At 37.6% G+C, this 25,026-nt stretch overlaps 4 protein-coding genes and 2 long non-coding RNA genes across 6 annotated transcripts; 1 reads left to right on the top strand and 5 right to left on the bottom strand.

The window, feature by feature from the left end:
- Positions 1–491: 491 nt before the first annotated feature.
- Positions 492–2,106, bottom strand: LOC139195813 (uncharacterized). Its single transcript, XR_011580847.1, has 3 exons — positions 1,231–2,106; positions 1,018–1,139; positions 492–922 (listed from the first exon to the last, which is right to left on the bottom strand). It is a non-coding gene; the product is annotated as an uncharacterized lncRNA (long non-coding RNA).
- A 475-nt stretch (positions 2,107–2,581) lies between these two features.
- LOC103427860 (probable O-methyltransferase 3) lies at positions 2,582–4,629 on the bottom strand. The gene is made up of 2 exons (XM_070821479.1): positions 3,622–4,629; positions 2,582–3,145 (listed from the first exon to the last, which is right to left on the bottom strand). The coding sequence occupies exons 1-2, from the start codon at positions 4,396–4,398 to the stop codon at positions 2,846–2,848; spliced, it is 1,077 nt and encodes a 358-aa protein (XP_070677580.1). The 5' UTR covers positions 4,399–4,629; the 3' UTR covers positions 2,582–2,845.
- Positions 4,630–5,536: 907 nt separating this feature from the next.
- LOC103408860 (uncharacterized) lies at positions 5,537–6,537 on the top strand. Its single transcript, XR_525052.4, has 2 exons — positions 5,537–6,020; positions 6,154–6,537. It is a non-coding gene; the product is annotated as an uncharacterized lncRNA (long non-coding RNA).
- Positions 6,538–7,975: 1,438 nt separating this feature from the next.
- LOC103419691 (probable O-methyltransferase 3) lies at positions 7,976–15,230 on the bottom strand. Its single transcript, XM_029103169.2, has 2 exons — positions 14,392–15,230; positions 7,976–8,457 (listed from the first exon to the last, which is right to left on the bottom strand). Exons 1-2 carry the CDS (start codon positions 15,166–15,168, stop codon positions 8,158–8,160), a joined length of 1,077 nt encoding a protein of 358 aa, XP_028959002.1. The 5' UTR covers positions 15,169–15,230; the 3' UTR covers positions 7,976–8,157.
- Positions 15,231–19,141: 3,911 nt separating this feature from the next.
- On the bottom strand, positions 19,142–19,846 carry LOC114825186 (uncharacterized). The gene has a single exon (XM_070821962.1). The coding sequence runs from the start codon at positions 19,844–19,846 to the stop codon at positions 19,142–19,144; it is 705 nt and encodes a 234-aa protein (XP_070678063.1).
- Positions 19,847–24,183: 4,337 nt separating this feature from the next.
- On the bottom strand, positions 24,184–25,009 carry LOC103427863 (histone H3.2). Its single transcript, XM_017330256.3, has one exon. The coding sequence runs from the start codon at positions 24,880–24,882 to the stop codon at positions 24,472–24,474; it is 411 nt and encodes a 136-aa protein (XP_017185745.1). The 5' UTR covers positions 24,883–25,009; the 3' UTR covers positions 24,184–24,471.
- Between the last annotated feature and the right edge of the window lie 17 nt (positions 25,010–25,026).

Below are 25,026 nucleotides of genomic sequence, written 5' to 3'. Positions count from 1 at the left end.
GATTCAACTTGGCGAGTTTGAGCAAGTAGGCATTGACCCATATTGGATACAGAGCCCGCACATTGAATACTAAGAGCCAAAGAGTCTTAAACGGCTAACTCATCAGACCGTTCTGAAAGGATTCTGTTATCCGTTGGAATAAGAAGATTCCTAGCTACTATTGTAGCGGTATGTTATTCCTCATCACAGAGTCTCCAACTGTAAGAGGACTATTAGAAGATGACAAGGACGGGTGCCATATATTATCCTGATGCGGCTCGTCTATATCCCTCCCGAGACTCAAATTTAAACAAAGGTTAGATGGGCAAGCCATTTTCAGAAAATGATGAAGGAAAAGAAGGTCAGATAAATTAAAATCTCAGAAATACAACAAAGACAGTTCTCACAGGTTGGAAATCTTCAAAGTGTAATTTGAATACAATCGATATCTCTATAAAAGAAGAGGCAATAGAGCCATTTGTTTAGAGATCGAAGAGGCACCGCTCTCCAAATTTCAAAAGCCACATTTTCCTGAATAAAATTTGTTGGCATTTTTCAGACGCAATCTCAGCTTTTTCGGAAATCGCGTGCAACTTTGTTGAAAATCTCTGACAAAGTTGAAAATGCTTAAATCTTACTGTTCTAATTACACCACAGTTGCTGACAAGAGTAAAGACACATCACCACTACTTGCTAAATCTCTATATATGTCAACCTCTGTTCTCCATAACAAGGCAGACCTGCAAGAATGTCTAACTCTTCCTCATCTCCGAGAATGCATCTTCAACATAGCATCTCGAAATACTTAGTTTTCTTCCTCTTCGAGAATACCTCTTCAAAACAAGTCATACCAGAGCAAGAGTATCTTATATCATCAGGGACGAGAGCAAGAGTATCTCATATCATGCAATCTTTCTGTCATTTCCTTTGTCCTTGTTCTTACCTGCAAAGACAAGGATAAAGAAAACAATATGTCAAAATCTCTACTCAAATTTCCGGTAAGGAACTGACTGCCTTGAACATTTCCTGATTGCTTACCTAGTATTGCTCTCTAGTAGCCATCTTCAACTGTTGTTGGAGCTGGGTCTCTAGTCACTAAGAAAGTGATGAACCATCCAAATGCAAGGGTTGCATTCCACTCCTGCATCAGAGGACAAAAACTACAAGAAAAGATGTCACACATGCATGGGGGAAAACCAGGGAAAATACCATTTATGCAAGGGGAACAAGTAATGCAAGTGAAAATGATACATTGAAGCATGTGGAGACAAACGCAACAAACACGTGCTGATTCATTCCCGACAAAGCTGAAAATCACTTGCCACGTGAAGCTCCTCATGATCCAATTTCATTCAAGATGAAGCCTCGACGACCCTTGAAGAAATCACAAGTCCGATTCAAGATTAAGTGTCCACCACCCTTGAATCAAATTCAGCTCCAGATAAAATGAGTAAAATTCAGACATTTGATGCAAGTCTAGCAGAAAGCCCTTCAGCCCAATTCAAGAAATAGCTTGTGAAAAGTTAACAACAGGTAAAACACCTTTTTCAACAACTTTTTTTGCTAAGAGACTGAAGCAAAATGATCAACAATTAGCCTAAATGATTTGAAATCAGGAGAAGATACTCATCAGGGGATCATCCAAAAACAGAACAAGATTTTAACGAGGCAACTGATGTTGTTATGTGGGCATCCAATGGGGAGTGTTGAAAATACTGGTGGGTTAATGAATGCCCACAGTGATATTGAAAACCTTGGTAGAATTTTTCAATGTCCACACATAGATTTTCAATACCTACACAAAGTGATGTAGACTTTGGAAATAAAAGAGATCGTATTTTCAAAGTCATGTGCTGTAAATTTCAAAATACAAGAATATGTTTGTATGGAGTTGCTCTATAAATAAAGTGCTCCGACTGTTATCAAAATATACAGAGAAGTAATGATGTTCACGGAAGAGGAAGAGAGAGAAAAGAGGAAGAGGATAGGAAATAATAGAGAGTTATCTTTGTACTGCTATTATTCCAGACTCTCAATGAAAGCACCATTGCTGCTCTGAGGATGTACTCCAATCACACTGACTGTAGAGGAATCTCGTAAATTTTGTATCTGGTTTCATTTATGCCACTGCACACACCGTCAATTTTACAAAATATTTTCAATTTTTTTGTAATATCCTCATTAATTTTAAAAAATGAAATTATTTATCTATGTAGACACATTTTATCTTTGAAGAATAAATTGACCACCACCACCACCACCTACCAATATAAACCCTAACTTACACTACCATTGTCATTACCATTACCATTGGTGCCACCACCACACCACAATCGCGTCACCAGCACCACCAACACGACCACTACAACCACCACCACAAGCATGACCGCCAACGTTACTATGTCACAATCGCCATTGCCATCACCACCACTATAAACACAACTGCCAACACTACCATCACAACCACCACCATCATCGTTGTCGCCGTCCATACCATCATTTTTACATTTGTTGCCCAACCACCATCACAATCACCGCTCCCACCACCATTGTTGTTGTCATCGTCCCCACTATCATGTCCACTTTATGTTATTATATATAATTTTATATCAATTTTACATTAAAATTGATCAAACACTTTTACACTGTTTTCATACTCACAACACTTTTATGAATACAGTTTATCAAATGCTCAACAACTTTATTTTGCAGCTAATTATTCTTAAAATATAGCATAAGCAGCTTTAACAAAAAAGCACATCAATCCCAAACTGGTCCATAATCATATGGTATGCATTTTGACAGTACTTATTCAGCAATCAGCATCCACATAAATCATATATATCACATGGTTGCTTCTAACTTTCTAAAGAAAAACTTCAATGAGGGATCTCAAACCAAATATTGGTGTCACCTTGTAGCCGCTGAAACCAGCCTCCAGGAAGAGCTTTTTCCAGTCTTTCTCGCTCCTCTCTCTTCCAGTGACCACAACCATCATAAGCAGATCAAACAAGAGCTTTGCTTCGGTTATTTCATGCTCATCTTTCTCTTCATTTATCACTATGTCTATGATTATAACTTTCCCTTGGCCATTGCTTGCAATTGCTTCCCTGCATTTCTTCAAAACCTTCAAGCATTCCTCATCGCTCAGAGCATGCAAAGTCAGCTGCCAATTACCCAATTTTCACATCATATAACCAAAACCGTCTTTGTTAAAAACTTAAAACCGCTTTTATTAGCAGCAGTCGAAAATTTAACACAATTTTAAGTGCTTTAAAGAAAAGTACTTGGAACTTCTTCCTCAATCACCATTTCGAAAAGCAGTTCAGCTCCAGGTCCTTTTAACCCATAACCACATTTGTGGCATGTTTAGTTGGAGTCCAGAAAACCATGAATTATTCAAGTTTGAAATAAACATATCATCTTGGTGATCTAAATACTTAGTTGTTCATGTATGCCACTAAACTTTTATGCCAAACGTTACTAAAAGAATTTTTTGCTATCTGAAAACGCTTTTAGCCATTTTTAACTACTTCCAAACATTACCATATTCCATTCCATCTTGTTATAATAGGCTAAATAGTTGATGCAATTACATATAGTCAAAACGGAAGATAATTGAAAAGTCGAAAATTTGCTTACCTTGAGGAAAACAGCATCCGCTGGAGGGATAACCTGGAACATGTCTCCTCCAACAAACTTCAAATTCTCACTGTCTGGCAAATCAGCAACAACGTGTGGAAGTTCAAGAACTGTGCATTTCAGTTGAGGGAAAGCGTCACAGAGAATCCTAGCAACTTTTCCAGTCCCACCACCAACATCAACCAATGAACTCAACCCATCAAAGATTGGCTTGCAATCTCTAATCACCAAGTTCATCATTCCAGAATCACTAGCCATTGCCTTGTTGAAAAGACTGTTGAATTCAGGGTTTCCTTCCCCGTATTCCCAAATCCCCATCCCATGAGCGCTCTCGAAAGGCGTGACCTCGCTTCCTCGGAACCAGTTTCCGAGGAACTGCCACGGTGCTGCGAAAGCTGGATCGAGCATCGCCACAACGAACGGAGACAAGCTGGGTACTTTGTCTTTCAGGAGGAGCCTAGAAGACGGTGTGAGATCATAAGCCTCTTCTTCTCCTTCATCTGCTTCTACATGATTTTTAGGAACTTGTTTTCGTGCAAAGAAGCCGGAGTGCACCATGAGGCGCATGAGCCGGTGCACGTTACCGGTTTTAGCCGGGTGGATCTGAAGTGCTGTGACCAAGTCAGGTAGAGTAATGGGTTGTCCGTGGCGGTCAATTATGTCCGGTATGCCGAGCTGCACTACACACTTGAGTGACATAGAAGTTATGAAGCTGAATACATGCTTGTACAAATGGGACTGTGCTCCAAACAAATCTCTTGCTTCATCTCCCTCCATAACTATTCTGAAAATTCTTTAGTCACTAACGAAGCAGCCCGGTTTTTATACAACTAAACTAAAGTCATCTCCATCTGAAAAAGCTATACATAGCTCCGTTGACAATTATAGTCATCCTAAACATAGCCCTCAATAATTATTAGTTTTAAGCTTATAATTTAAATTTAGTGATTAATTAATTAAATTAATCGGATGTTTTCAAATTTAGCCATTAAGAAACATATCGGATATCCCTAAAGTATGCATTATATTACATCATTGCTAGAAAGATAAGATAAGACTTTAAGAAAGTGGCATTTTTGTAAAAAGCAGACAATAATTGTGCACTACCGTTAATTGATATTTGTCGGTAAATAAAAATATTAATCCAACTAATATAAATAATAAATCCAGTACCTACTAGGTAATTTAATCCAAATAACAGTCTCTATTGTTTTATCAAAAACAACAAAAAGGTAATTGTGTTGGGGTTTGGTTGTGCGGAACCAAGATTCAAATAGCAATTATATTACAATACAAATCACAGTTGAATAAAATAAATAAGAAATAAAGAACTAAAACATTTTTGTACTTCAATTCTTGTACCACCACACATACAGATAACAAATATCTGAGCCAATCCAATCAAATTGACTATTCAAGCCTCAATGTCAGTAGACTTTGACTTTAATATAAATAAAAAACCAATAAAAGCTAGCACATACTAGGGGTGGGTTCAAAAAACCGAAAACCAAACCGGATCGAGGCCGAAAAAACCGAACCGAAAAAAAAACTGAACCGAAACTGTCAAACCGAACCGAACCGAATCTGGTCAGTTCGGTTTCAGTTTTTGAGGTTCTGAAACCGAACCGATATATATATATTTAATTTATTTTTCAATATTATAAATAGTTTAGTCATACAATCATAACAAAACATAACTTGTTGCCAAGTTGGTTTCATGGAAAATTTTCAAGTTGCAGCGCAAGGGTTCGAACCCTTATGCCTCCAACATTTCAGAAAAGTTTTTTAATTTTTTTGAGAAATCAACAAAACCCTTTAAGTTAACCCTAGCCACTAGCAATAACAGCCACACCTTTTATTCATTCCCCTCTTCCCTCTCTCGCCTTTAAGTTAACCCTAGCCACTAGCAATAACAGCCACACCTTTTATTCATTCCCCTCTTCCCTCTCTCGTTCCCTTCCCTGCCTCCAGTGTAACCCTAACCCAGTAACCTTCTCGCGCAGCCGAGCCTCCTCTCTGTCTTTCTCAAACTCTCTGTCTCTCTTGGTCTTGAATCCCAGGCGACCCGCGACGACGCGACCCTTCTCACTCTCAATCTCTCACACCTCGCCCTCGCCGTGAGCTTCTTCTTGCCGTTTCGAGCCCCAAAAATCAAACGCCGCGGCAAACAGGCGCTGAAAAATGGATGGGGGGAGTTCCGATGGTGCTTCGGCGACCTCGAACAAGTGAAGGCGATGATCTTGATCCACTCCGCCTTGTCCGATGACACGCGTACTGTGGTGGATTCGGTGGAGTTGGAGCTCACCAACATGGACCTCAAATCCATCTCTTCCAGGTCCTTGCCCGACCCGCATACCCTCCAAAAGTTCTCTCACCTCCTCGGCCCCAAAGTCCTCCAGGTATTGACTCCTCTCCGTAATTTCTCTGGTGAATTTTCTGGGTTCACTTTGCATTTTCTATTAATCTACCGATTTTCTGGATTTATTAGTGTTATGAAGTGACTGAGATTTATGAATGTGTGCTCATTTTCAGTGTGATTGTTTTTGGGATTCCGATTCCGCCCCACAGAAGAAGAGTTGGTCCACTATTACTTGCAGATGAAGCTCGAGGGATACTCCAAGCATATATATGTCGAGCTGCGAATAGAAGTCAAGAGCTGCGAATTGAAATTAACTGCATGCATATATATTATTATCTGCTCGCACAAAAAATTATTTCTAATTATCATGCTATGTCTTTGATTCTGGCAGTTATGGATACTCCAAGGAAAGATTTGTCTGGTCTTTGATATCTGCTGTTGGTATCTTTTGGCAGTTATTATTTTTTTCTTTCTAATATCTTACCTTTAATTTCTTAGATTATCTATTGTGTTTGTAAATTCTATTGCGGTTTTATAGAATTTGTCTGCCTCTTCCTCAGCCCCCTCCAAATATTCAGTATGCAGCTCTTGTGATTAGTTGCTCATTTATTATTGAAGGTACATCTTGATGCATTATCTTTCAAAACAATGATGGGAAGCCCAATCATATGATTAGTTTTGGAAAAAAACCGAACCGTTGAGAACCGAACCCAGCCCTAGCACATACGCTTATTTTTATTTTTTATACATCTTTTTAATTTTTAATCATTAGATCAGATAAATTTAAAAATAATAATAAACAAAAATTAACTAAAAATGTGTAAAAAATAAAAATAAAAATGTAAATAGTATACTCCAAATTATTTTGTCCAAAAAATAAATTTGTCAAATTAGATGAGATTCAAATTCACATTAGAGTACAAAAAGAACACTCATTTTCACCACAACGATCAAGAACCACCTGCAAACTAATGCATAATTTTGGGTTGATTGTAAATTGCACAAATCAAAGTACTGGAATTATATCTATCAAAATGTGAAAATGAAGAAAAGTCCCCCAATTATCTATCAATGCAAGAACAATTATTTAATTAAAACTAAGGGAAAAGAAATACTAGAAATAGTCACTTGCACGTGTGGGACTGTCATGATTATTAATGCTTGTAAAACTACAAAGAACTATCAAAACAAATTTACACACGTATGCATGACTGATTCTGCCTTTTTTTTTTTTTTTGCTAATAAACTGATTATGATTATTTATGCTTATAATATTTACAAAGTAGTCAAAATTAATATACATATGTGTGCGACCAATCATATCACTCTTTAGAATGAATTATATTAAATCATTATTAGGTCCCTTTGGTATTTTTTTTTTTTTTACAAAAAACTGCTACACTTTTCAGTTAGGCAATAAAAAATGTTTGGTAAAAATAAAATATCCTGCTCTTAAAAGCTTCCTTAATAAAAAATGGAGTTGAGCCTAAATATTTTCAATTTTTGTAACACTTTCATTAATTTTTTTTTTAAAAAGAAGAAGACATTATTTATCCCTTTAGACACAATCACCTACCACTACAAACCATAACCTCTTACATCACCATTGCCATTACCACTTATATTGTTGTCAGCACCACCACACCACAATCATGCTGCCACCACCACAACTACAACTGCCACTACCATTATTGCTGCTACAACCACCATCATAACCACAATACTACCACCATTGTTACCTCAGCACCACCACACCATAATCACCTTGCCACCACCACCACAACTACAACTGCCACTACCATTATTGCCGCCGCCACCACCACCATAATAACCACAATTGTCACTTGTCGCGTCACTACCACCATTGTTACCTCTGCAAGACTGCAACACAACGACCAAACCCCTTTATTGGCACCACTACCTCCAGCATCACAACCATTACTCTTACCACCGTTGTCATCGTCATCGTCCCTACTATCATGTCCATTTCTATCATTGTATAATTATATCACTTTTTACATTAAAATTTACCAAATAATTTTACACTGTTTTTCATTCTCACGACACTTTTATAAATACAGTTTATCAAACGCTCAACTACTTTATTTTGTAGTTGATTATTCTTAAAACTCAGCATCCACTTAAATCATACATATTACATGGTTGCTTCTAACTTTCTAAAGAAAAACTTCAATGAGGGATCTCAAACCAAATATTGGTGTCACCTTATAGCTGCTGAAACCAGCCTCCAGGAAGAGCTTTTTCCAGTCTTTCTCGCTCCTCTCTCTTCCAGTGATCACAACCATCATCAGCAGATCAAACAAGAGCTTTGCTTCGGTTATTTCATGCTCATCTTTCTCTTCGTTCATCACTATGTCTATGATTATAACTTTCCCTTGGCCATTGCTTGCAATTGCCTCCCTGCATTTCTTCAAAACCTTCAAGCATTCCTCATCGCTCAGATCATGCAAAATCAGCTGCCAATTACCCAATTTTCACATCATATAAACAAAACCGTCTTTGTTAAAACCGCTTTTATTAGCAGCAGTCGAAAATTTAACACAATTTTAAGTGCTTTAAAGAAAAGTACTTGGAACTTCTTCCTCAATCACCATTTTGAAAAGCAGTTCAGCTCCAGGTCCTTTTAACCCATAACCACATTTGTGGCATGTTTAGTTGGAGTCCAGAAACCCATGAATTATTCAAGTTTGTAATAAACATATCATCTTGGTGATCTAAATACTTAGTTGTTCATGTATGCTACTAAACTTATTGTTGGAGCAATCTTAGAAAATATGAAAAAATAACAATATAATTTCAATGATAATAAATCCAATTCACAACATCAAGTATATATGAGATTAACATAAACAACTAGAGAGAAAACTAGAAAAACTGACAAACTTGGAGATTGAGGCTTGCATAAATGCAATGTCCAAAAGACAAAATTTCGCTCATACTCTTGTGCTTGTAGTTCGTTAGGCGTCCGTCTTCCAGGATTCAACAATCTATGATCCGAAGTCAAAGCACTTCAATCTTCAGACTTTGGCAAACGTCTATATTTCGTACTCTCCAGACACGACTTGGAATTTGACTAAAAAAGAATAAAAGACCTCGGAGAAAACTCTACTCTTAATTATTTAGACAAGTGGGATGGTTGAGTTTATATCAAACTCAAGCCACCCCTTTTGAAATATTGTGATTGTTGCCTAAAGTTCTAACGAACAAATGCAACTCCTAAATTTGAATTCAACTATAACACTGGACTCTTATTTTTCATTCACACAAAAATTAATATTATAAAATAATACTATAATATATAATTTCCAACAATCCCCTAGGGCTGGATTGGTATGGGATACCGACCCAAAAATGGGATCCAGAATCCCAAATTGATTCTTTTTGGGATGGAAATCCAAATCCCGATCTCAAACCGAAATTTCGGTATTTCCGAATTTCAGGATTCCCGAAATATTTTCGGGATTTTGGTATGGTTTTGGGATTCCAATTCAATAGAAATTTGGCTTCTTGTTAATGGAAGAAGCTGATAATTCAATTCAAACTTGCAGATCGAGCATGCAAAGCAGAAAAGAAATAGAACATGCAAAGCAGAAATCGACCATGGAAATCCAGAAATCCAAATCAACCAAATCCACATAAAATTAATCCAGAAATCCCCTGAAAATTAATCAAGAAATCCAAATCCAAATCTAAACAATCAAAAGCTCTAAATCGTAAATACCTAATTTATAAATCCTCATTCGAACACTAATTTAGAGAAAGCTTCAGAGAGGATAGAGAAAGAGATGGATCGAGCTTCGAAGATTTGAGAGAGCTTTCGGCAGTAGCTCATTCCTCTCTTTGCTTCTCAACACGAAGAGTGCTGCTCTCTGTCTCAAAAGTTAAAACCAACTCAAGAGCTTTCGGCAGTAGCTCCTTCCTCTCTCTTTCTCTCTCTGCTTCTCAACACGAAGAGTGTTGCTTTCTGCCCCAAGAGTGCTACTCTCTGCCTTAAGTGCTGCTCTCTACGCCTTCTGTTAGTGGGATCCAAAAGGCTCCTGCTTTTGAGTTGGGAAATGGGAACCGTTTTGTTGCCTTTTTTTTAATATTATTTTTTTGTCTTCTGTTAGTGGGAGCCAAAAAGCTCCTGCTTTTGAGTTGGGAAGTGGGAACCGAAAGCTAAAGAAACAAAACATTTCGGGATTTCAGGATTACCGAACAAATGGGATTTGGAAACCAATCCCATACTGAATACTTCGGTATTTTTCGGGATGGGATTACCGAACTTCGGGATAGTTTTGGTTTGGGATTTTTTCGGTTTGGTTTGGGATTTTCAGGAATTTTTTCCAGCCCTACAATCCTCCACATGAATGAAAAATTGGAAGAATTTGAGAGTACAGGCAGATAAGAAATGCATCAGGAGATGTGTCTTTTGGACTTGAACCTACTCTAATGAATACTTATCGGATTTACTTGGTGACACAATGGATGAGGAAGATCTTGAACTGTTCACTGCTTCAGTAAACCGAGACAATAAGCAACACACATCTCTTATCCTAATTTATTACGATTCATACGATTGTATTCATTTTGATCTTGAACAAATCCTGAATTCATGAGAGCTTCAGAAAATTTAGACATCTCATTCTCATAGAAGCGATCCACTTCTACTCTCACATAGGTGACCATTGATTAAGAATAGTTTGCTCTATTCCTCTTATGAGTAAACTGCCGATTTGCCCCCTGAACTATCACCAAACTTTCGATTTGCCCCATGAACTTTTTGATTGGAAAATTAAGGACTTAAACTAATTTTTTTGGCCGATTTCCCCCCTACCATTAGTTTTTCATAGATTTCATCCAAATTAACGTTAACTCTTATCGTGTGCAAACCACGTAACTCTCATTTGTGGACAAAAGCGTCATTTCACTAGACATTCAGACAAAAAAGCTATAGAATCACACATATTTGCATAGGTTTATATTTTAGAAATCTAAGATTTTCAATTATTTTAAAGAATGAAGCGACCGAACTACCTACACATGTTGTGCATATGCTTCCATTTAACAGAAATTTGGATGGAATGAATGAAAAATTAACAGCGGGGGGCAAATCGGCCAAAAAAATTAGTTTAAGTCCTTAATTTTCCAATTAAAAAGTTCAGGGGGCAAATCGAAAGTTGGGTGATAGTTCAGGGGGCAAATCGACAGTTTACTCTTCCTCTTATTTATAAGATAACAATGTCATTAAGTATAAATATACATCCTAAAACTTTTGCAGACAACATACTTCTTCCATCATAGAAATGAGGTATATAGTGTGTTAGCTCATTTGAATCATGCCCAACTAGTTTTGCCTATTGAACTTAGATTATGGGATCTCCAATCAACTAAGTAAGGTTTATGTCTAGCTGATTCATTAGTTATGTTGACTTTAGCCTCATTCCCATCGATGATCAACTTACTCTTTAGTCAATCCTTTAATAATTGGTACCACTTAGGTTGACTATCTTTAATGGTATACACAATCCATCTTATGAAATTATATTTCATACGAAGTAGATTTACCATGTAAGTCCACAACTATACATGTTGGGACTTTAGTAAGTAATTTGCTAATATTTGGGCATACTCCCTTACTTAAGGTATTTGTAGGAAGGTCTTTAACTCTTCATACCTTAAAGTCACTCATTATAAGAGATAACTGTTTTTATATTATCTCTCTTTTAAGAAACAAATTACTCTTATTTGGACATCGTGTTTAGCCATTACTCGGCTAAATTATCACAAAGTACATCTTCTCTAGCCTTACCTAAGGCTATCTTCAATTCCAGTATACATTATGCATTTGCACATCCAAATGTACTTTGACTTCAAATTATCAAAATTCAATTAGTCAACATCATTGAATTCATAACATGTTCATTAACATTATTGCTTATTAAGCATCATCATGTCTATATTAATTGTATATACTTACTCAATAAGCATCAGTTTTAGTGCTTCATCATTCTCTTTATGAAATACCCCCACACTTTCTGTCCATTCATTGTTTTCTACGACGATGATAACTCATCTAAAAATGAGTTCAAAGATTTATAATTTGATCAGTAACAACAAATTTTATTTCGCGCTTCCAAGTCCAAATTATTAATCCCTTGGGCTTCTTATCATTCATAATCATGACTGGTAGGAAAAATCCAGTTTTTAGTTATGCAACTCTTATTAGAAGTGCTCATCATTCTATAAATATGCTTAACTCAACTGATTTTACAAAAACACTAGAAAACCTCAACGTTATATAAGGTTTCTTTTCCTTAATATTGCATAAATATTAAGAAACAAAGACGGATTTCAAGTTTCTCTAGCACTATGGCTTTGAAGCCTTCACATATAAGCCAGTTTCATTTTAGTGACAATGAAATCAATGGTTCTCTTTGTGACAACAAAGTTCTTAGTCACATACGGACATAAGGGGGTTATCTTCTCTTTCGTGAAGAAAGAACTTATCGCATTGTGGATTAAATGCATAATTCAAACTCATTTCTTTCTGGAAAAGGATCTGAGTTCACGAACTGGTATCACTGTAACCATTCAAAATTTGTAGATAAAACAAATTATTGAATCAAGCCATTTCACTTGGCCTTAACCGACACCTATTTTCAGTGTAAGCGTAAACCGACCATACTTCAGCATGGGGCCTATCCTGGCCACATTGATTTCAAATGATGCAGCGATTTGCAATCCCATCAAGAACCGTTGTGTGATTTCTAAATTCCTCCATCAGTACAAATATGTCTTGCATATTTTATACATGCAGATAGTAAAATACTTTAAGGACTTATGAAATCTTACCACAGCTTATTATCCACATTCTAATAACGATGTCTCATTTTTCCAGAGAAAGGAATTGGAAACACCGACAATTAGTTATTTAAACTAAACTACATATATGTATAAAGGATCAACATGTGTTTTACAGAAATATGCATGTATCCTAAAATCAAACTTTAGTGATCCAGATTAATGCATAAACTAACCTTCCGATAAATTATATAAGAAAGTGCATGATCCTCGTGGCATGTGTACATGCATGCCAAGTCAATTAATAGTTAATGAACAATTCGACACGTACCTCTTACGGTGTGAAGGGTCAAATTTTCAAGGACCTCAAAAAAGATGTTGGGACCCCTCTTTTGTTTGAATCAAAATCATTCAAACCAAAATGCATGAATCAAACTAGTTTCCAAAAAAAAAAAAATGCATGAATCGAACTCCAATAAAATCTATTCTTTTTTTTTAATGTTATCTTCATCAACATCGTTAAGAAACCATTTAACAGGCACAACGGTTGGCAAGATTTTGAATTGGCAAAACCAATAACATATCACAAGAACTGATCATCATTCTCAATGTCTAATTTTTAGAGTATTGAACCAACAACAATAACGTTAAATGGCAAAAAGAATTAAATAAACAATACCTTAACAAACTGCTCATGTGATTCTTAATGAAGATGAAGAACAATACCTTCACATCAATTTGCATGTGTCTCAAAGTCTAAATTTTAAACGGCAATTTCACTAACATATATTCAGATCATTCTTTTCTACTTTCTCAATATAATCATTTCTTAAATCCATATTTGTCTAATTATTGCATAAGAATTTGTCTTTAGATTATTGGAGCAATATTAGAAAATATGAAAAAATAACAATATAATTTCAATGATAATAATCAAATTCACAACATCAAGTATATATGAGATTAACATAAACAACTAGAGAGAAAATTAGAAAAACTGACAAACTTGGAGATTGAGGCTTACATAAATGCAATGTCCTAAAGACAGAATTTCGCCTCTACTCTTGTGCTTGTAGTTCGGTAGGCGTTCATCTCCTATGATTCAATAATCTATAATCCGAAGTCAAAGCACTTCAATCTTTGAACTCTAGCGAACGTCTATATTCCGTATTCTCCAGACACAACTCGGGATTTAACTAACAAAGAATAAAAAACCTAAAGAAAACTCTACTCTTAATTATTTAGATGAGTGGGATGGTTGAGTTTATATTGAACTCAAGCCGTCCCTTTTGAAACATTGTGATTGTTGTCTAAAATTCCAACCAACAAATGCAGCTCATGAATTTGAATTCAACTATAACACTTGACTCATTTTTCATTCACACAAAAATTAATTATTATAAAATAATATTATAATATATAATTTCCAATACTTTTATTCCAAACGTTACTGAAAGAATGTTTGCTATTTGAAAACGCTTTTAGCCATTTTTAACTACTTCTAACATCACCATATTCTATTCCATCTTGTTATGATAGGCTAAATAGTTGATGCAATTACATATAGTCAAAACAGAAGATAATTGAAAAGTTGAAAATTTGCTTACCTTGAGGAAAACAGCATCCGCTGGAGGGATACCCTGGAACATGTCTCCTCGAACAAACTTCAAATTTTCACAGTCTGGCAAATCAGCGACAACGTGTGGAAGTTCAAGAACTGTGCATTTCAGTTGAGGGAAAGCGTCACAGAGAATCCTAGCAACTTTTCCAGTCCCACCACCAACATCAACCAATGAACTCAACCCATCAAAGATTGGCTTGCAATCTCTAATCACCAAGTTCATCATTCCAGAATCACTAGCCATTGCCTTATTGAAAAGACTGTTGAATTCGGGGTTTCCTTCCGCGTATTCCCAAAACCCCATCCCATGAGCGCTCTCGAAAGGCGTGACCTCGGTTCCTCGGAACCAGTTTCCGAGGAACTGCCACGGTGCTGCGGAAGCTGGATCGAGCATCCCCAGAACGAACGAAGACAAGCTGGGTACTTTGTCTTTCAGGAGGAGCGTAGAAGACGGTGTGAGATCATACGCCTCTTCTTCTCCTTCATCTGCTTCTACATGATTTTTAGGAACTTGTTTTCGTGCAAAGAAGCCGGAGTGCACCATGAGGCGCATGAGCCGGTGCACGTTACCGGTTTTAGCCGGGTGGATCTGAAGTGCTGTGACCAAGTCAGGTAGAGTAATGGGTTGTCCGTGGCGGTCAATTATGTCCGGTATGCCGAGCTGCACTACACACTTGAGTGACATAGAAGTTATGAAGCTGAATACATGCTTGTACAAATGGGACTGTGCTCCAAACAAATCTCTTGCTTCATCTCCCTCCATAACTAAATTGAATTTTACGGCTTAACCTCGTATATTTCATAATTCTGAATAAATAGGTACATACAATCCTATTTGTAAAAGGAAACAAATAAAGGACATATTATCCTTCCTAAGCAAGACTCTAATAATTACAGAATAATTACATTCTTTTCTCCTAACTATTGACTTATTCCAATACTCCCCCTCAAGTTGGAGCATAGATATCACTCATGCCCAACTTGACTAGTGAATCATCAAAACGCCTACGACACACGGCATGGGTAAGAATATCTGCAAGTTGTTCTTCTGAGTTCACAAACGGTATTGACACAATCTTCTTCTTCAGCTTTTCTTTTATAAAATGCATGTCAACCTCCACATGTTTAGTCCTATCATGCTGTACCGGATTCTCAGCTATTTCTCTAGCAGACTTATTATCACAATACAACTCTATTGCTTCTGTCTGTTTAAAACCGAGACTCCAAAGCAACTTCTGTAGCCAAAGAATCTCACACACACCCTATGCCATTCCCCTATACTCGGCTTCAGCAGAGGATCGTGATACTACATTCTGTTTCTTGCTTCGCCAAGTGACCAAATTACCTCCAACAAATGTAAAATACCCAGATGTTGATCTTCTATCAGTCACATCACCTGCCCAATCAGCATCGGTAAAACCTTCAATTCTTATATGTCCATGACACGCGTACAAGATCCCTTTACCAGGTGCAGACTTCAAATAAGCCAGGATCCTCATTACTGCCGCCATATGATCCACACTTGGTGAGTGCATGAATTGACTCACTACACTTACAGCATAGGCAATATCCGGACGAGTGTGAGACAAATAAATTAGTCTTCCCACCAGTCTTTGATACCTACCCTTGTCAACCGGTTCTTGATCTGGATAAATCCCCAAATAATGTTTTTCCACGATGGGAGTGTCCACCGGTTTACATCCCAGCATTCCCGTTTCTTTTAATAAATCCAAAACATATTTACGTTGAGACAAGAAAATACCTCTAGATGATCGAGCGACCTCCACACCAAGAAAATATTTCAAATCTCCCAAATTCTTCATCTGGAATTCGGCAGCCAGGTTTCGTTCCATCCTCATCATTTCTTCTGTATCATCACCCGTTATTATCATATCATCCACATAGATGATTAAGGCCGTCACTTTTCCACTCCTCCGTTTCACAAATAACGTATGATCTGAGTGACTATGATAATACCCAATTCTTCTCATCACTTGAGTGAATTTTCCAAACCATGCACGAGGCGATTGTTTAAGTCCGTAAAGTGACTTTAACAATCTACATACTCCGGTTTTCCCTCCGGTATTGAACCCTGGAGGAAAATCCATATATACCTCTTCTTCCAAACTTCCGTGGAGAAACGCATTTTTTACATCAAATTGTTTCAGTGGCCAATTCAAATTTGCAGCTAAAGAGATTAGAACCCGTACCGTATTCATTTTCGCCACTGGGGAGAAAGTCTCCTGATAATCAACACCATAAGTCTGAGTATACCCCTTTGCCACTAACCTCGCTTTATACCTGTCTACTGATCCGTCTGCCTTGTATTTAACTGTAAAGACCCATCTACACCCAACTGGCTTCTTCCCTTTAGGTAGCTCGGTTATCTCCCATGTATCATTCTTATGTAATGCCATCATTTCTTCATCCATTGCAGCAGCCCATTTAGGATCCTTCAAGGCTTCCTTAACTCTAGTTGGTGCCTGGATTGCTTCTACATTATTCACCCAGGCTTTGCGTTCCGGGGAAAGGTTCGAACACGACACATAATTAGCTATTGGATACTTCACTTTTCCTTCCGGAGAAAACCTGTCAGGAGGAACACCACGATTTTGCCTTGGTGGCAACTTATATGTACTCACAATGTTATCTGAATTAGGTACATGATTATCAGTAGTACTTACCTCAGGGATATTCAGATGAGATACATTGGACGACACTATCGAAGAAGAGAGAGAGGGGGTTGTTGATTCGGTAGGTAGTGGAGTGACTGGGTCGACATGAAGCTGCCGAGTTTCTTCACCACCCACGGCAAGTTGTTGCCGAGAGGGCTCAGGTGGCTGTATAACCCTCTAATGCTCGGCAGGCTCATGTGGAGAGCCTTCACGGCTCCTTTCATGTGGAGAGCCTTCACGGCTCATTTCTGCAGTATGCCAGGAGCTTTCACAGCTCCCTTCTTCAGTACACTTTGTTCCTGAGCTACATATTTCCAACCACCCAAGATCACCGATAATAGTCTCCCCCTAGTGATCTACCATAGAAATATTCGGACTCCGAAAAAGTAACATCCATAGTCACGTACATATGACGAGTTGTAGGATGGTAGCACTTATACCCTTTCTGTTGAGGAGCAAAACCAAGGAAAACACATCGGTGGGCACATGGATCCAACTTACTTCGATGAATCTTATGAATGTGAACATAAGCGACACATCCAAAGACACGAGGAGTAAGAGTATGGGTGGACACAACTGGAACAAACTCTGTTAACACTTGGAGAGGTGTACGAAAATCCAACACCCTGGATGGCATACGGTTAATGACATATACAGCATAAGTAACGGCATCATGCCAGAACTGGTTAGGTACAGATGCCCCAATAAGCAAGGCACGGGCAGTCTCCAAGATATGACGGTTTTTTCTCTCTGCAACTCCATTTTGTTGTGGGGTATGAGGACAAGTAGTTTCATGCAAGATTTCGTGATCCTGGAGAAAAAGAGACAACTCGGCACCAATATATTCACCTCCATTATCAGAACGAAGAACCTTAATAACAGAGGAATATTGTGTTGCAATCATTTTGGAGAATGATTGAAACACCATACTCACATCACTTTTATTTTTTATCACATAAATCCACGTCATACGTGTACAATCATCCACAAAGGTAACAAACCATCGAATGCCAGACAAAGTACTCACAGGAGAGGGACCCCAAACATCAGAGTGCACAAGATCAAAAGGTAACAATCTTTTATTCATACTGGAAGGAAACGAAGCACGATGACTCTTCGCGAGAATACATACTTCACAATGTAAGTCTGATTCTTTTATTTCATGAAATAAACTAGGCAACATACGCCTTAAATATCCAAACGAAGCATGTCCTAACCGACGATGCAATAGCCACACTTATTGTAAATTATTGATACGGGATGCTCGAACTGCATTAGCTTTGCCAGGAACGACGTCATCCACATAGTACAACCCCTCTCTCTTAGTGCCACGCCCAATTATCTCCTTGGTCTGAATATCCTGAAGTAAACAAAACAATGGATACATAAGTACAACACAATCTAATTGCTCAATAACTTGAGGAATAGATAACAAATTATGAGACAACGAGGGAACAAGTAGGCAATGATGAAGAGGAAGGGCCGGCGTGAGGTGCACAGTGCCGGCCCCCAAAACCGGTGCTATTTGTCCATTAGCAGTTGCAATACATTTCCGAGAACTCGTTGTCATACTAGTAAACAAATTCTTATCAAAGGTCATATGATCGGTTGCACCTGAGTCTAGAATCCAACCTGTATGATGTTCCGTATCAGAGGCTAAAAACACATGCCCCATACTACCTGGAATGGTCGGGGTTTCACTAGGAGTGGTCCTAGTCAGCAAACTTTGACTTGGATCACCAAAGGGGGGTACGATATCTTTAGGAGCAGTGGCCATGGATGCACGACCGCCACCTGCTGCACCAGCACCTCGTTCCTTTGCACGCAATTTTTTCTTCAATTCCGGAAACCATTCTGGTACTCCACGTTTCTGAAAACAGGTATCTTCTGTATGACGGGTTTGCCCACAAAAGGTACACTTCAAGTCATCCTTATTTTCCCGAGTAAAAGGCCGAGAAGTTGTTGATGATGAAAGACTAAAGGTCCGGCTACCCGAAGGTGGCTGAGACACCATAGCCACGGGAGAGATTCCCCCCTGATTCCCAACGCCATGACTACCCATCATTGTTGATGACGTTGCGCTTCCCGCCTCACAATAGAGAACACTTCCTCCACAGATGGTAAAGGTTGTGATCTCAAGATATCACTCCGCACCTTATCAAATATATCATCAAGCCCTGCTAAGAAGGCATACACACGATCAAGTTGGATCTCCTCTCGAAGTGTCTTCAAGTCACCAGCACATTCCATCTTGATTGGTCTCCTCTGATCCAATTCTTGCCAAACAGTTTTTAGTTCGGCATAGTATACCCCGATAGGCCTCCCTTCTTGTCGAAGTCTGAATGACTTCACTTTCAACTCATAAATTTGAGAAATATCAGACCCATCATAATACGTTCGAGCAACTTCTTCCCAAACTTCTCTAGCAGTACAGAGATGGATGAAAAAACCCATGATGGTAGGATCCATGGAATTAATCAACCACCCTTTCACAATGGCATTCCCCGTCTCCCAAGCTTCATACTCGGCACTGTCCTCCTTGGGTTCTTTGATGCTTCCTGTCACGAACCCTTTTTTACCACGCCCTGCGATATGCATCTCCAATACCTTGGACCAAAGGGAATAATTGGACCCATTAAGTTTGACAATACTAGGTACCGCTGAAGCATCACTCTGAATAACAACTGGGTTTACGACTGAACCGTGGGTAGAACCATGTGCTCCACCCTCCAATTTCAGCCCCAAGTCGCCTCTGTCACTCGCCATAGATCACGGCACACACAAGTACACCTCACGGTACACACAAGTACACTGCACAGCAGCCACGTACACTGCACGACAAAAACTTCTCTTGCTGCAGGTATGCAGCGAGAAAAACAGTTTCGTCTTCCTCTCTCATTCACGACACACACAGCATGGCAGCACAGTGGGATTAGGGTTACAGCTTGGCTCTTGATACCAAATTGAATTTTACGGCTTAACCTCGTATATTTCATAATTCTGAATAAATAGGTACATACAATCCTATTTGTAAAAGGAAACAAATAAAGGACATATTATCCTTCCTAAGCAAGACTCTAATAATTACAGAATAATTACATTCCTTTTCTCCTAACTATTGACTTATTCCAATAAACTATTCTGCAAATTCTGTAGACTGTAGCCACTAACGAAGCAGCCCGGTTTTTACACAACTAAAGTCATCTCCATCTGAAAATGCTACACGTAGCTCCGTCTACTATTATAGTCCTGTTAAACATAGCCCTCATAATTAATAGTTCTAAGCTTATAATTTAAATTTTGTGATTCATTAATTAAATTGATTGGATGTTTTCAAATTTAGCCATTAAATTTCAATCAATTATTGTAACTGAGAAGTTGACCCCAAAAATGACTAAAGGCTACATTTGACTAGCATGATGCCCCTCTAGTCAAATAATGGCTTGGTGTGCTTCATAAGATTATAGACCAACCATCAGTTTGAGATGAATTTTTGGAAAATCGAGTACCTTTTTAGCTTTAGAACATTTAGCCCTCTCTATTAGAGATGACCTTAGAATCATGATATCAAGAAATAGTCCAAGAAACATATAACCCTCCACCATATCGGATATCTCTAAAGTATACATTACATGGAACCGAATCCCCTCTGAATCCTTGGGATGGATAGGTTCACGGTCTCAAACTTTAATGATTATAAGATGGTTAATAATAATTCTGTGGTGGAACAAATACATGAGTATCAAGGGCTATTAAGAGGTGTGAAAAGAAAAGAACGAAGTTCAGTGAGGACTTTAAAGTCTCCTACCTTATTGATAAACTATCTCAATCTTGGAATGACTTTGCTAGAACCTTAAGGCATAAACAAGGAGAACTTACATTGGTTCAAGTCATAAATTCAATTAGGATCGAAGAGAACCATAGGTTAAGCCAAAAGAGGGAAACTGAAAGGCAAACAACTGTGAACTTGGTTGAGAATGACACAAACAAAATTGGGAAAAACAAAAACAAGTTCACCATAAATAATAAGAAGAATTTCAAACCTAGAAGAACAAATTTTAAATTCAAATCACCTTACCAAAATAAGAACTTCCACAAGACTAAGGATCAAGGGAGAGGGAAGAGGGTTTGCTTCGTTTGCGAAAGAACCAATCATAAGGCTAAGCATTGCTTCTACAAGAAGACTGAGGAGAACAAGTATAAGTCAAATCATAATGGTCCAAAAGCCCAAGTGAATATGCTAATGGAGCAACAATCTTCTCAAACACATTTTAAGTATGATTTTGATCATGAAATTTTTAAAACCTATTAGAAATCAGGTGGAGGACATGTAACTCTAGGAAATGACTCAATGTCGCAAGTGCTTGGAATTGGAGACATAGAACTAAAGATGACATTCGGAAAGGTCTTAATTTTGAAGGACGTGCGACATGTACCTGGTATTAGAAGAAATTTAATTAGTAGATCATGTTTAGTAAAGCAAGGCTATTGAAGGATTATTTAAGTTAAGTGTTTCTTCCAAGTGTAATAATCTTCCAAAAGTTCTCAATGTTGAATTAGTAAGTTTGGCATAGACGTTTGGGACATGTAAACTTGTTCAAAATTAAGAATTTGATGGATTTGGACCTAGTCCCAAAGTCAAATATGAACCTTAAACATAAGTATGAAATTTGTGTACAAGCAAAACAACCCAAGAAACCTTTTAAGTCCGTGGAAAGGAATACCCAAATTTTAGAGCTTATACATAGTGATGTTTGTGACTCAAATATGTTACCTACTAGAGCTGCTAATAAGTATTTTGTCACATTTATAGCTGATTATTCAAAGTATTGTTATTTTTATTTGATAAAGACCAAGGATGAAGTATTTGGTAAATTTAAGATTTACAAGACAGATGGAAAATCAATTAAAAAAAAGCATAAAGAGACTTTGGTCTAATAGAGGTGGTGAGTACACTTTTACCGATCTTAGTGTTTTTTGTGAAGAGCATGGTATTATACATGAAATAATGGCATCCAATTCTCCACAATCAAATAGAGTTGCATAAAGGAAGAATATGACCTTATTGGACCAGATCCCTTGGTCAGGATGCTCAGTTTCAAAGGGTCCAGAGGGGATCCGATTCCAAATTACATTACATCATTGCTAGAAAGATAAGACTTTAAGAAAGTGTCATTTTTGTAAAAAGTAGACAATAATTGTGGGAAAGAGATTCTCTCTTGATCTTTTTCACAAAATCAACCCAATTAAGAGATCCGAACTCTTGAAATTTGATCCAACGATTAAAAACAAGTCTCTTTTAAAAATTATAATAACTTTAACCATTAATTTAAATTTCAAATTTCTGAATCTATTGATTGGTTGAATTTGATAGAAATGATCCGGACCATAATTGTACGGAACCCTTCCATAATTGTGCACTACAATACAAATTGAACTTCAATTCTTGTACCTCCACACATTAACTGTTCAAGCCTCACCACACATTCAGATAACAAATATCTCAGACAATCCCAACAAATTAACTGTTCAAGCCTGTATGTCAATTGAATTTGACTTTATAAAAAAAAAAAAAAAAAAAAAAAAAACTAGCAAATAATCTTTTGAGATATGGATCTGCACAACTTTTTTACTTTTCAATTATCAAATCAAATAAATTAAAAAAGATTAATAAAAAAATAACTAAAAATATGTAAAAAATAAAAACAAATATATAAATAGCATATCCCAAATTTTTTTGTCTAAAGAATAAATTTATTAAATTAAAGAGCTATCAAAATTCAAATTCAAACCATAATCCAAAAATAACACTCCTTTTTACTACAGTAATAAGAGACCACTTGCAAACTAATACATAATTTTGGGTTAACTGTAAATTGCACAAATCAAAAGAACTGGAATTCATTAACATCTCTAATCTCTAATACTAGAATGCCAGAAGTGAGTTTTGGTGTCTCAAGGCTTCACCAAAAAAAATTGGACACAAAAGCCCTTGAAACAAAAAAAATCCACAAGAGACAAAGAAATAAGGATTATAACTCCTATGGGTACTTTTGTAAAATAAAACATAAAAAAAATCCAATTTATTTTAATAAAAATAAAAAACATGTCAGTTAGTTCTAAGAATCAACTTCTTGGAGATCGAGAGAGCAGTTACCCCACGCACCCAACAAAACAGGGAAATATTGTACAATTTAGAAATCAAACGTGGAAGAAACAAATTCCACCACGTTCGCAAATCAATTTTTCTCAAACAGTTAGATTTCCTTGACGAGGAGGGATCAGGATCCTCTCCTGAGCAAATGGAGAGGATCCTCTTGACCGGATCTATCGGACAGTTCAAAAGTTATTCAACGGCTATAATTATTATAACTTTTAGTGGAGCCCTTTGTTTGTAGCTGTTTGATAAATTTTGAACGGCTCGATAGATCCGGTCAGGAAGATCCTATCCATTTGCTCAGGAAAGGATCCTGATCCGACGAGGAGAGGCGGAGGCCATTCCATCAGTTTATATCTCAAATTGCAGATATCCCAGTGGGGGCCATTGGTAAAGGTTACGGTACTGAAGAAGCAGAAAAAAGACGTATGTATGTATAGCGCAACAAGTCATAGCAGTTTCAATCTTTGTCCAAAGTGTGCAATTTGGATGATGGATGGTGAATTCCAGATGGTTGCACTTATTATTTCAAGTTACTTCTTGCTTCTTATTCAGTTTTATTATTTGCATTTTGATATATTCGTTCTCTACAATTGTTGTTTGTAATTTGACTATTTAGAGCCGCTCTTCAATGTTGTACACATGTATTTAATCAATAGTGATTAATGCATTCGTTACCATTTTCAAGAGTTTCTATCTCTTCCAAATGTTAATGACATTAGTTTATTAAAAAAACTAATAAAAAAAACTTGAAAACTTTAAATTTTAATGATAAGAATAAAATAAAAAATAAAATAAATAGTACCAGGATTAACTTTTTAATATAAAAACATGATTTTTCGTTAAAATAAACAATACTAAAAACTTTTCGTTAAAGTTCCCTAGTTTATTTGTAACCTAAGTTAAAATTGTAATGACACTATTAATGTCTATTACCAATGAATAATAATGGTAAACAGCTAATTTGATACATCTTTAGAGGCACTACAAACCCATGATTAAAAAAAATACCTCTCACATGCATATGAACACATACAGAGAGATTAGTAGATGTTAACATTACAATCGTTCAGATTCTCACAGATGTTAACATTATAATCGTTCAGATTCTTACCTACATTTCCTACCCTAAACCCAAAAGCGAAAACCCCACAAAATAACATGAACATTTCAACAAACATCTTACCTACGAAAACCATACTACTTTTTATCTGTACTAAAACCCCAATGGAATCTAAGCCCTCTCACCCCTGATGCGCCTAGCGAGCTGGATATCCTTGGGCATGATGGTAACCCTCTTGGCGTGGATGGCGCAAAGGTTGGTGTCCTCAAAAAGCCCGACGAGGTAGGCCTCCGCCGCCTCCTGGAGGGCCGCAACGGCGGAGCTCTGGAACCTCAGGTCGGTCTTGAAGTCCTGGGCGATCTCACGGACCAGGCGCTGGAATGGGAGCTTTCGGATCAGGAGCTCAGTGCTCTTCTGGTACTTACGAATCTCACGGAGAGCAACGGTTCCGGGCCTGAAGCGGTGGGGCTTCTTCACTCCGCCGGTGGCCGGAGCAGACTTGCGAGCCGCCTTGGTGGCCAGCTGCTTACGGGGAGCTTTTCCTCCGGTGGACTTGCGGGCGGTTTGCTTGGTGCGTGCCATTGGTGGATTGGATTCGAGATGGAGAGGTGATTAGGGTTTCTGAGATTTGGGGATTTTTGATTGATTTGTGAGTAGCGTGTGAGAGCTCAGGCCTTGGAGGGACTTTATAGCGGGATGTGTGAAAAATGCAAATGGGAGAGAACG

The sequence above is a fragment of the Malus domestica genome, chromosome 05 (assembly GCF_042453785.1).
Source record: "Malus domestica chromosome 05, GDT2T_hap1".
Lineage (NCBI taxonomy): Eukaryota > Viridiplantae > Streptophyta > Magnoliopsida > Rosales > Rosaceae > Malus > Malus domestica.
This window is presented reverse-complemented; position numbering and strand designations above follow the sequence as displayed.

Excerpts from the sequence above, each read along its gene's own strand:
- LOC103427860 (XM_070821479.1), bottom strand. The coding sequence starts at position 4,398 with ATGGAGGGAGATGAAGCAAGAGATTTGTTTGGAGCACAGTCCCATTTG. Across the intron at positions 3,146-3,621 it reads CGGATGCTGTTTTCCTCAAG|CTGACTTTGCATGCTCTGAG; the intron begins GTAAGCAAATTT and ends GGTAATTGGCAG.
- LOC103419691 (XM_029103169.2), bottom strand. The coding sequence starts at position 15,168 with ATGGAGGGAGATGAAGCAAGAGATTTGTTTGGAGCACAGTCCCATTTG. Across the intron at positions 8,458-14,391 it reads CGGATGCTGTTTTCCTCAAG|CTGATTTTGCATGATCTGAG; the intron begins GTAAGCAAATTT and ends GGTAATTGGCAG.
- LOC114825186 (XM_070821962.1), bottom strand. The coding sequence starts at position 19,846 with ATGGCGAGTGACAGAGGCGACTTGGGGCTGAAATTGGAGGGTGGAGCA.
- LOC103427863 (XM_017330256.3), bottom strand. The coding sequence starts at position 24,882 with ATGGCACGCACCAAGCAAACCGCCCGCAAGTCCACCGGAGGAAAAGCT.